At 49.2% G+C, this 11,711-nt stretch overlaps 1 protein-coding gene across 5 annotated transcripts in view; it reads left to right on the top strand.

The window, feature by feature from the left end:
- The window catches only part of ASPSCR1 (ASPSCR1 tether for SLC2A4, UBX domain containing), a 28,527-nt gene that overhangs the window by 908 nt on the left and 15,908 nt on the right, over positions 1-11,711 (top strand). For 4 of the 5 annotated variants that reach the window (XR_009544719.1, XR_009544718.1, XM_060171736.1 and 1 more), the window contains exons 2-4: positions 23-78; positions 2,542-2,656; positions 6,768-6,868. Coding sequence is in view for 3 of the 5 variants with exons in the window: in XM_060171736.1 (XP_060027719.1) it covers positions 23-78; positions 2,542-2,656; positions 6,768-6,868 (272 nt within the window). In the remaining 2 variants the exon portion in view is untranslated. The remainder of the gene's footprint in view (positions 1-22; positions 79-2,541; positions 2,657-6,767; positions 6,869-11,711) is intronic. The other variant, XM_060171737.1, reaches the window with a different exon arrangement.

The following is an 11,711-nucleotide window of genomic DNA, read 5'->3' as shown; positions in this document are numbered from 1 at the left end:
CATTCTGTCCTCTCTCCCTTAGGTTCTGGAGGACACCTGTCGGTGGCAGGGCTTCAATCCTAGCGAGTATGATCTCAAGTAAGTTTGCTCTGCTTAGTCACAGGATCTGAGTCAGTCCCTCCACTCCCTGCCCCCGGCTGCTGGTAGCTTGAAGCAATAGGAATTGGTTTCCAAATAGAAGTTTACTGGTTTCACTCTGGAAGTATAGGGGAGGGGGTCGGTCTCTTCCACTTTGCAGCGGCCTCAGTCCTCCCAAGCTTTTTTTTTTTTTTTTTTTTTTCTAGTGGCATATCTTTATGGAATGACTGTCCTCACTTGGGGGCATAGAACAAGTGAGTCAAGGAAACTTTTGGTTAGGTAGGATTCTGAGGAGATGCTTTGAGGTAATCCCACTCTGCTACCTCCTGCCTGCCCACTGGGACACTGGGGGCCCCAGAGCTCTGCCTACTGCTCTCCTTCAACTCACCTGATGCCACTGCCTGGACTCTGAATGACTTCAAGTTGAATATTTTGGCCATTCTGAGTCAGATTTCCTCATGTCCATCAACTGTAATTTGTTTAATAAATATACTGCTGCCGCTGCTGCTACTGCTACTACTACTACTACTACTACTACTACTACTACTAGTTGTGTTTGTGTGTGTGTGTTGCTTCTTTACCTTTCCAGGGCTCCCAGCCCCCTGTGCTTAGGCTCCCTGTGGCCTGCTGCCCTTATAATGTGACACGAGTGTGTAACAATTTCCCACAGTTATTGAAGTGACTTCTTCCTCAGTACTGTCCACATCTCTGAGCTTTAGAAGGGGACCACAAAGGCAGGAGTAGATAGCACAGTGGATATGCAAAGAGCCCCTATGCCTGAGGCTCCAAAGTCACAGGTTCAATCTCCTGCACCACCAGAAGCTAGAGCTGACCAGTGTTCTGGTAAGATAAATTAAAAAAAGAAAGAGACCACAACACCAGAGCTTCATTCAGTGCAGTGAGGGCCAGGCTTGAACCTGGGTCTTGCATATGGCAAAGCAGTTCACTATCCAAGTGAGCTATTTCCATGGGCCCAGGAATACACTTTTATTTATTTATTTATTATTTATTTATTTTCCCTTTTGTTGCCCTTGCTGTTTTTTCATTGATGTAGTAGTTATTGTTGTTATTGATGTCATTGTTGGATAGGACAGAGAGAAATGGAGAGAGGAGGGGAAGAAAGGGGGGGGGAGAGAAAGATAGACACCTGCAGACCTGCTTCACAGCCTGTGAAGTGACACCCCTGCAGGTGGGGAGCCGGGGGCTGAAACCGGGATCCTTATGCTGGTCCTTGCGCTTTGCGCCACCTGCGCTTAACCCGGTGTTCTACCGCCCGACTCCCAGGAATACACTTCTTACCAAATGTGAGGCCTGGGGTTCAAACTCTGGCACTACATGAAAATATAGAAGGCACTGAGGGAGCTTCATGAATGGTAGAATAATGCTCTCCTTTTTCCCTTTTCCTCTCTCTTCTCTGAGTTGTGAGAATGACAAAGCAGGCACTCTGTCCAGGTAAGCTATCTCACTGGCCCTCAGAGTCTGGCTTTTGAGTGAAGTAAATAAGTGCTTGCATTCACTGTTCTGGTGATTTCTTCAAACCACCCCCTTCTCTAAACTCAGGGCTTTTCCAGAAGCTACTCTGTGTGTGAACCCTGGGGCTACTGTGGTTCTTGTTCCTGTATGTTCCTGGAGGTCAGAGGGCATTGTAAGAACAGGGAGCAGGGTTCTGGCTATTCCCATCCTTGCCCATGAGTGAGGTAGCACCTGCGACCCTTGCTGTAAGGAGCTCCACATACCTGTCCTAGCTCTGCCTGTATATGTCTGAGTGTCCTAGTTGTGTAGGTACTGGATAGACCTGAGGCCTGCTTTCTGGTAGGACAGGCTCTGGGATTCCATCTTGTTCTCAGATATCTCCTCGTCCTCTTTATTCTCTTCAATTGCTTTGCTGAAGCTGTTCCCCTGGACCTTCGAGTTTTCTGGGGGACTAGAGGAGGCTGATAGCCCACTCTGACCTTTTCCTGACCACAGGGAGGCTCAGCTACAGGTCCTATACAGTAGTTGATGCTTTACATGAGGGAGGACCTGGCTTCCCAAGTCAAAAGTGGCTCTAGATGTCCCTGAGTCCCTGGCCATTCTGTTTGTATTTCTCTAGAACTTGTTTTAGAGGACGACAGGAAGCAAAGTGATGGAGAAGAGGGTCTTTGGCTGACAGTTAACATACCTTGTGATACAGTTTTGGGCATGAGGCCTGCCCTGTTCTGTTTTCACTCTCTCACAAGGAGTCATATACACACTTGGCTTCTGGGTCTGGAGAGCAGCCTCCATGTGGCTGGAAGTCCTCCTGTCCTGTCGGCATCCCCTGCCCAGCTCTAGCTGTGTTGTACTTGGGTTCCTTTTCATTCCCTGGCAGTGGGATTCTGGGCCTGCTGCAGCCTGGGGTACTGGCAGTGGCCCAGCTTGTCCCCTGCAGTGACACACATTGGGATTTGCAGGGCAGCCTCAAGCAGTGGTCTGTTTTTGCAGGTTTCAGAGGAATGTGCTCGACCTCTCCCTGCAGTGGAGATTTGCCAACCTGCCCAACAATGCCAAGCTGGAGATGGTGCCCGCCTCCCGGTGCCGAGAGGGGCCTAACAATGTGGTAGGTGGCTCTCCTTCCAGCTCTGTCATCCAGACCGGGCTCAGGGCAGGGCTGAGTGCGGAGCTGGAGGCGCACAGACAGGAGAAGACCAGGCCTCATACCTTTTAGGCAGCAAAGATGGGAACTAGGACCCTTCACTCTTGGTGCTGAGTTTACTTCTAGGGGGGAGGGGGGTTGTTATTTGTGCTGCCAGCAATCTGAGCATCCTGCCTGTGAAGTCCCAGAGGTCATATAGTCCCAGAGGTCATATAGTTCTGTGGGGTGCCTAGCACAGCTTCTGTGACCAGAAAAGGGGACATGTGACCTAGAGTTCACCTAACTCCCCAGTATCACCTAGCTGTGCCTTCTAACCAAAGGCCCTTTGGGTCTTTCTTTCTCTCTCTCTCTCTGTCTTCCTTCCTTCCTTTCTTCTTCTCCTTTATTTATTTATTTATTTATTTAAGAAAGGAGACATTAACAAAATCATAGGATGAGGGGGTACAACTCCACACAATTCCCGCCACCCAATTTCCATATCCCATCCCCTCCCCAGTAGCTTTCCTCTATATCCTCTGGGAGCATGGACCCAAGGTCGTTGTGGGTGCAGAAGGTGGGAGGTCTGGCTTCTGTAATTGCTTCCCCACTGAACATGGGCATTGATTGGTCGATCCATACTCCCATTTTCTTCTTTTTTTTTTTAATGTTTGTTTATTTTTCTACCAGAGCACTACTCAGCTCTGGTGTATTACAGTACAGGGGATTTAACCTGGGACCTCTGGTGCCTCAGGTATGAAAGTCTTTTGCAGAACCACTCTGATATCTTCCCCTCCCCCAGCCATTGCATTCCACTAAGCCAGCAGCTTTCAAAGTTCAGAGGTGACTAGAGGGGAAGAATGACTTCAGTGAATGGCGCTGTCTGCCTTTCTGGGTCCTCCATATAGCACTAAGCCTCTGGCACCATGAGGAAGTTGCTTTCCTTCTGGGAAGACTTCAGACTGAGGAGTGTAGTTAGCTCTTCAGAACCTTCCATGGACCAAAGTGAGGGCATTGGCCAGGAGATGGCTCTCCTAGTGGAATGCATGTGCAGTTGAGCCTCTGTCCGCCATGTGTGAGCTCTATGCAAAGGAGAAGCTTCAAGAGTGGTATAGTGCTGTGCTGTCTCTTCTCTCTGTATCTGTCTTCTCTCTTACCCTCTATCTGAATAAATGAGTCTGCTGGGGTGGGCAGTAGAATCAGACAGAAAAAACAAAACAAAGCAAACAAACAAATGCATAAAAACCTTGGTGGTGAAGTAAAATATATAACCCATAGTGACTTTTTAAAAACATATCTGTTTTAAGAGAAAGAGAAGAGAGGACCAGAGTAGCAGTCAGGCACATGTAGCACTGGGGATTGAATTTAGGATTTCATATTGCAAATCCCAAACTCTAACACTCTGCTGTCTTCTGAGACAAAAGACAGTTATTTAAAAATTGAAAAATATGGGAGTTGGGTGGTAGTGCAGCGGGATAAGCGCAGGTGGTGCAAAGCACAAGGACCGGCTTAAGGATCCCGGTTTGAGCCCCCGGCTCCCCACCTGCAGGGGAGGCGTTTCAGAAGCGGTGAAGCAGGTCTGCAGGTGTCTGTCTTTCTCTTCCCTCTCTGTCTTCCATTCCTCTCTCCATTTCTGTCTGTCCTATCCAACAACGATGACATCAATAATAACTACAACAATAAAACAACTAGGACAACAAAAGGAAATAAATAAATTTTAAAAAAAAATTGAAAAATATGTGGCCCAGGCTATGACACACTGGATTCAGGGTGTTGGACTATCAAGATGGCATCTTTTTTTTTTTTTTAATATTTATTTATTTATGTTCCCTTTTGTTGCCCTTGTTGTTTTATTGTTGTAGTTATCGATGTCGTCGTTGTTGGATAGGACAGAGAGAAATGGAGAGAGGAGGGGAAGACAGAGAGGGGGAGAGAAAGACAGACACCTGCACACCTGCTTCACCGCCTGTGAAGCAACTCCCCGGCAGGTGGGGAGCCAGGGGCTCGAACCCGGATCCTTAAGCTGGTCCTTGTGCTTTGCGCCACCTGCACTTAACCCACTGCGCTACTGCCCCACTCTCTCAAGATGGCATCTTAAATTCAATCCCTGGTAATATATATGCTTAAACTGGGTGCACCATCATCTGACCACAAGTTCAATCCCTGGTATCACATGTATGCCAGAGTAATACTCTGGATCTTTCTCTCTCCTCAGTTTCAAATAAGTAAACAAATCTTAAAAAAAACAAGAAGAAAGAAAAAAGAAAAGAAGAAAAATAGGACTGGGGGACAGCTCACCACACAGAGTGCATACTTTACCATGCAGAAGTACCTGGGTTCAAGCTCCCAACCACCATACAGGAAGCTTCATGGGCAGTGGAGCAGTGCTGTGGTGTCTCTCCTTCTGTTTCTTTCTCTCTCCTCTTTCCTCGTGTTTTATTTTATTAATACTTTATTTATTAATTTTTTTTATGAGAACACTGCTCAGTTCTGGTTTATAATGGCGCTGGGAGTTGAACCTGGGACTTCAGAGTTTCAGGCATTGAAGTCTTTTTAGCATAACCATAATGTGTCTCCAGCCCTGGACCTTACAAAAAGTACCTTTTTACTTAAAAGTATAATCACTTCCATTTCCATCCATTTTGTCCCAAAGGACACAATGCCATCCTTTTAAATTGTAGAGTGGTATTATATGAGTATATATCCCATATCTTCTTTCTGATTGTTGGTGGACATTTAAGTAAGGAGTTGAAAGACATGTTAAATATAGAGAACTGAAAAATATAAACTTATGTATATATATTAAAAGGTAGCCAAATGGTATCTAAGACTTACAATGGGCATCTTGGGGAAGGGAGTGAGGTGCATAGAACTTTGGTGGTGGGTGTGGTGTGGAATTAATTATACCCTGTAATGTTATAATTTTCTAAACCACTATTAAATCAGTGGACTCATGCAGGTGCAAAACCCCCTATGAAGATCCTAGTGACAAAAAGGAAAAAACAAAACCAGAATCAGGGTGGAGGCCAAACCTAATGGCCCTCATTTGTGATTATGACTGCAGTTCTCAAACTTCCACAAGGAAGGAACCCTCAGGATCCAGGGATGGCTGGGGACTGACTAGAGATCCTGGGTCCTTTCACTCTTAAGTGGCTCCTTCCTCATTATTGGGATCTAATATAAACTCATGCAGGCAAATAGAGTCCAATAGCTCAGTAGCAGGAGGCTCTGTGACTTAGAGTTGGGCTGGATGTGGGATACTGTCATTGTGGGACACACATTGTGGGACACTGTGTGTGTGCTGCGTAGTCTGCCTGTCACTCAGTGGCGGACCAGAAAGAGGGCAATAGGAACCCCCCTTTTGGGGTTATGGGCCAGTGTCTGTATTGAGGGATTTTTTTTTTTTGTAGGGATTGAATCTAAAGCCTTATGTTTTATTTATTTTGAGAGAGAGAGACAGAGAGACAGAGAGGGAGACAGAACCAGAGCAACAAGGCCCAGAAGGATTTGCTGTACCATTGAACTACATCCTGGCTTCTGGGACATACTTCTTAGAAATGGACCCATGTGGGCTTGGGGGTGGGACTTGACTCAGGGAAGGGTACTCCATGCCTTCACACGTAAAGCTCTGGATTTGATCTCCAGCACCACATGGGAGAACCTCATGGATAGGTGAGTGGTGCTTTGCTCTTCTTCCCTATGTTGCCTTCACTCTTTCATTCCAAAATAGGAAGAAAAAAAGTTGGGCCAGGTGCTAGTTCAGTGGTTATGCACATGTAGGAGACTGCTTTATCTCCAGCCCTGCATTAAAAATAAAATAAAATAAAACAAGCAGGACTGATGAAAACTTTGTGATCTCTGATGAGAAGAAGATTCAGAAAGCACAAACACATCACCTACCCATGGCCATGTGACAAAGTCCCCCCAAACCTGGCAGCTTGAATCACTAAGAAGGCCACAGGACAGAGGGAAGAGGCTGCCCTTGAGGTGTCTCACTGCTGCCCACAGGCCATCAGTGCCCCAAAGGAGGGTGTACACTCTCCTGCCTGAGCCTCCATAGCTTTGGCTCTTGACTCAGTTTCCCCTCTTGGTCCCTTAGGTTCGCATCGCCTTACAGCTGGATGATGGCTCCAGGTTGCAGGACACTTTCTGTTCTGGCCAGACCCTCTGGGAGCTCCTTAGCCACTTTGCACAGACCAGGTGAGCACTGGCAGGGATAGGTCCAAGCCTTTGCCCCTACTTTGGTCAGCAGGCTGTCTGGTCCTCTGCTGCAGCTGGAGCTCAGCAGCCGGGGGGATGGATGACTTCAGATGTGGGCCACCATACAACTCTTGTACCCCCAACCTCTCTCCCACCCCTGCCATCCTGGTGGTTCATGCTTGTCATCAACCGTGGAGAGCAGGGCTGTGTGCTGTCCTCCCAGGGCCCCAAGGTACTGAAGGGCACATGGTATCTTAGTGATAACTTCTTTAGGTCTGAAACTCTCTCTTTGGTCCTGTTTGAGAAGAAAATCTTTGCCGATGTGTCTTGGCCTGTTTGTCAATGAGTGAATTATTTATTTGTTGACTTATTCATTTTTTAAAATATTTATTCCCTTTTGTTGCCCTTGTTTACTGTTGTTGTCATTGTTGGATAGAACAAAGAGAAATGGAGAGAGGAGGGGAAGACAGAGAGGGGGAGAGAAAGATAGACACCTGCAGACCTGCTCCACCGCCTGTGCAGGTGGGGAGCCAGGGGCTCAAACCGGGATCCTTACACCAGTCCTTATGCTTTGCGTCACCTGCACTTAACCCATTGCACTACCACCTGACTCCCGACTTACTCATTTTTTTATATTTTGTAGACATTGGAGTTTCACTACTCTGAGTCAACTTTTTTTTCAGATAGAGGGAGAGAGGAAAAGACACCAGAGCACTGAATCTTCTCCCAGTGCAGTGAGGGCAGGCTTGAACCTGGTTAGTGCTCAGGGTGAAGCAGCATGCTATCCAGGTGAGCTGTCTTGCTGATTAGTGAGAAATGACTGCTGCTTTCCTCCTGAATGTGGCATACAGCAGCTCTGTGAGTCTGGCTCTTCCATAACAAGATAGTGGCCTAGTCTGCAGCAGGAGGGCATGGTGGTCACTGTGAATGCGTTGCCTGCCCTTTGGGCATCCTGTGGGTAATGTGAGGTTGAGTGAGTGTGTCTGGAGTCCTGAGGATAGGTCCTGCCCTGTTGTTTGCTAGCTTGGAAGAGGGCACACTGGGCAAGGTCCCACAGAGTGGTGACAGTGCCTCTGAGTGCTGGCTCAGGCCCCTATGTTCCAGTCTTATCTTACTGGTGATCCCAGGTAAGCCCATAGGCCCCTGTCTGCTGTCTGGCCCAGTCCTTCTGCCTCTTGAGGCTATGGCCACTCACCTTCCAATACTGATGTGTGCCTCCCAAAGCCAATCTGGAGTCTCAGTCTGGTTGGAGGACTGGGTGGGACAAGCAGGTGGGCAGGAGACTGGAGGACAGTTTCAGGAACACAAGGAATGGAAGACACCTGGAGCTAGCTATGTCAGGTGTGTGAGGAGGGCTCCAACCCATGGGGACAGCATATATAAGGCCCTGGGGTAGAGCAGGTGGTGGATCAACGGGTGCTTCTCTTCCCGGAAGCTAGCCTCCATGAACCTGAGTGAGCACAACTGGTGAGCGGAGCGATGCAGCGGGACCCAGAGCACTGGCAGTGCTGGGGGCTGGGGGATGTCCAAAGATGCTCAGAAGCTGAATTGGTGCTAGGACTATATATATATATACACATATATATTTGATCATTTAGAGCTAGAAAGATGCATGTTGGGTAGGGTGTATTCCTTGCCATGCACATGACTCAGGCCCAAGGTCTGACACCACATGGGAGGTGTTGCAATTTCTTCCTCTCTTTAAATGAAAAAGTGAAAAGCGGCCCAGAGAGGTAAAATTGTGCACGTACAAGGTCCCAACTTAGAAAAAGAGAGAGAGATAAATGTACTTATCTATTATGAGAGAGCACACTGATTAGCCATGGCACAAGTACTGGGGATTGAACCTGCAACCCCTGGGACCTCAGGGCTGCAAGCTGGTGCTCTAACAGGCTGGGCTATCTCTCCCACTTTGGAGCAGGTTTCTGGGGAGTGGCCTTGTGGATCTCTGGACAGGGCTGTTTCCATGTTGTGAGCAGGATTCTGTAGGTAGGATTCTGCCCCAGGATGCTGGGGGCAGTTCTCCCTGGGTTACTGTGCTGGGCACAGCTATGAGTTGGCTACCCAGTGCTGGCGACTATGGGCAGAGTGACAGCATTTCGTCCTGTCCTCAGGACGGAGTTGCTGGAAAGGAGATGGGAAAGTGGGAAACAGGGAGGACCTCCCATGTGGGAGCTGTGTGGGGTCCTTGTATCTGTGTTCAGATGACTACAATCCTGACTGCATTTGACACCAAGCTGAGGTGACAGATAGCTAGAGGTCTGCTCATGTACTATGCAGAAAGCACCCCCCACTTTCCCCCCTCAGGGCTAAATCATAATTCCTTCTTATAAGTCCTCACACCTCTGTCCTCACATGTCACATACACCTACAGTTCCACCTGAGGAGCCTGTTTTCAGAATAGAACTGCTGGCCCCACCAGAGAAACTTCTGTAAGTTGAAAAAAAAAATTTTTTTTTTATATTTACTTATTTTCATGAGAGAGACATCAGAACACTACTCAGTTTTGGCATAAGGTGGTACCAGGGCCTGAACCTGGGGCCTCTGGGGCCTTTGGTGCCTCAGATGTGCAAGTCTGGTGCCTCACTGTTGCATGTTTCAGTGGTCTGAGACTGCAAACCTCATCTCATGTTCCCAGGAACGGGATTCCTGTGGGGAAGATGGTGGCTAAGGAGGCCTGGTAGCTGGTGATGGAGAAGGACTGTGGTGACTCCCCAGCTCTGGGGACTTGAATTTCCACAGAGCAGGGCCGGGCCGGCAGGTGATAGATACTGTTCTCATCTAACTCTTCTGGGAGGAGACAGCTTCCTAGAGCAGCTGGTGGCCAGGCTTGGCACGGCTCACATGGAGGGGAGCATGATGTTCTAGGCCCCCTGTTTGCTGGTGGTGTCTTCTCTGACTGAACAGGGGCACGGCAGTGGCTGGACATATCATGCTGCCACACGCTGGCCACAGAGATAACTTGGAACTTTTTAGTCGCCACATCAAAGTGGAAACAGGCACAGTCAGTTCCAGGAACGTGGTTAGTATGACTCAGTGCAGTCTGGTGTTAGGGACACGTTCTGAGCTTTGTGTTGTCTGCAGTGTTGTCTTCACAGTTGTGTCAGCGAAAGTGACCATTCAGAACTGGATAGCACAGGCTGCTACAGCCAGGGCCATACTGAGGGACCCCATTCATCCTTGTGGTCTATCACTGGCCAAAATGCCATCAAGTGACACATGACCTCATATCTGAACTTGGAATGTGGCAGCTGGAAGGAGGGGGTGTTTGGCTTTCTTGTAGGAGAGCTCTGAAGCCATCCTGTCTGTCTGTGGAGCAGTCTCCCTCGGGGCCACTTCACAGGCTGCCCTCTCTGTACCTCTCAGCTTGGGCCTCCCTCTCAGTCAGCGTGCCCCAGTTTCCTGGAGTCTGACCCTCCCTGGGGCCTGGGAAGCCTGTGCCAGGATCCCAAGTGGTCCATCTCGACTGTCCCTGGCCCACCACAGCCACCCACAATGCCTTGTCCCTGGAGCTCATTAGAAGCCAAGTGGCTCTTTTGTAAATGCTGGCCAGTGGCTGCTGCAGAGGGGACTGATGGCCAGCTGTGGCCTGTGGCTTTGGCTGTGCTGGATTCCTCCCCAGAGCCCTTTATCCCTCTGCCCCACACAGCCTTCACCCTGAGCCTGTTGGCTCAGGTCTTTGCATCCCACTCTCATAGAAAGAAGCATGAGCCTCTGCATCACCATAAGCCAGAGCTGACCAGTGCTCTGGTAAAAAAACAAAACAAAACAATATCTACAACAGTATTTTTGTGATCCAGGAGGTAGCGCAGTGGATAAGGCTTTGGACTCTCAAGCATGAGGTCCCAAGTTCAATTCCCAGCAGTACATGTAACAGTGATGTCTGGTTCTTTTTTTCTCTCTCTCCTATCATTTCTCATGAATAAATAAACAAAACTTTTTTTTAAAAAAAAAGAAAGAAGCATGAGTTCCAGTCTCCAGGAAGGGGTGGATGTCATGCATGTTTCTTGGGGTTCTGTGCCCCCTTCCCCCAGGCACAGTGGATGGTGGTCATACCTGTGTGTCCCAGCCTCTGCTGGCCCTCCCCAAACAAGTGATGTCCAAAGAAAGGGCTTCAGATACCCAGTTTGCACCTGGCACTCAGCATTGCCACCCAGGAGCCAACTTGAGTGGCTTTTGGCCATCCTGCTAGCCCCGACCTCACCCTGAGACGTGGGTCTGCTAGCCTTGGGTAGACAGAGGCCCCCATCTTTCCAGCCCTGCTCCCACTTGGCTGAAGCTCATGGGCTGCTGCCCTCACAAGCACGGGCTCTGCTAATTGGCTGGGAGGTCTGGAAGCGATTGCAGCCACCCTCCCCTCGCATGTTTACAGCCATTCCCTCAGATCCCACCCGTGGAACCCGATCCCTCTGAGGGGCTGCACATCAAAGCCAGGCTGCCTTTTGATGTCAAGAGCCTCTGAGGGCATGGAAGCAGCGAGCTGTCCTGTTTGTGATTTGTGGTTGCACTGGCACGGGTGCCCCAGGGAGGACCACGGGGAATGAAGCACTGCCTCCCTGCCCCCACCCACCCAGCCAGTTCTTGTTCTTATAGGGCCGAGGGGACAGGACCCTAGTGCTCTGCCTCGCCTGCTCAGTGCTGTCCATGGGCCTGTGCTGATGGCAGATCCTGGCTGGGGCCCAGGTTTTCTGTGGCCCTGTTGCAGGTCTAGTGTGTGGAGTGAGCCCCCGGGGGGCTTTCAGGGCCCCTCCACTGGCTTGTGAGTCAGCTTTAGCCCTGGGGAACACACAGAGGTAGACACAAATAAATGGTGGGAAACTCACAGGTTCATGGTCTCAGAGGG

The sequence above is a fragment of the Erinaceus europaeus genome, chromosome 14 (genome assembly GCF_950295315.1).
Source record: "Erinaceus europaeus chromosome 14, mEriEur2.1, whole genome shotgun sequence".
Classification (NCBI taxonomy): domain Eukaryota; kingdom Metazoa; phylum Chordata; class Mammalia; order Eulipotyphla; family Erinaceidae; genus Erinaceus; species Erinaceus europaeus.
This window is presented reverse-complemented; position numbering and strand designations above follow the sequence as displayed.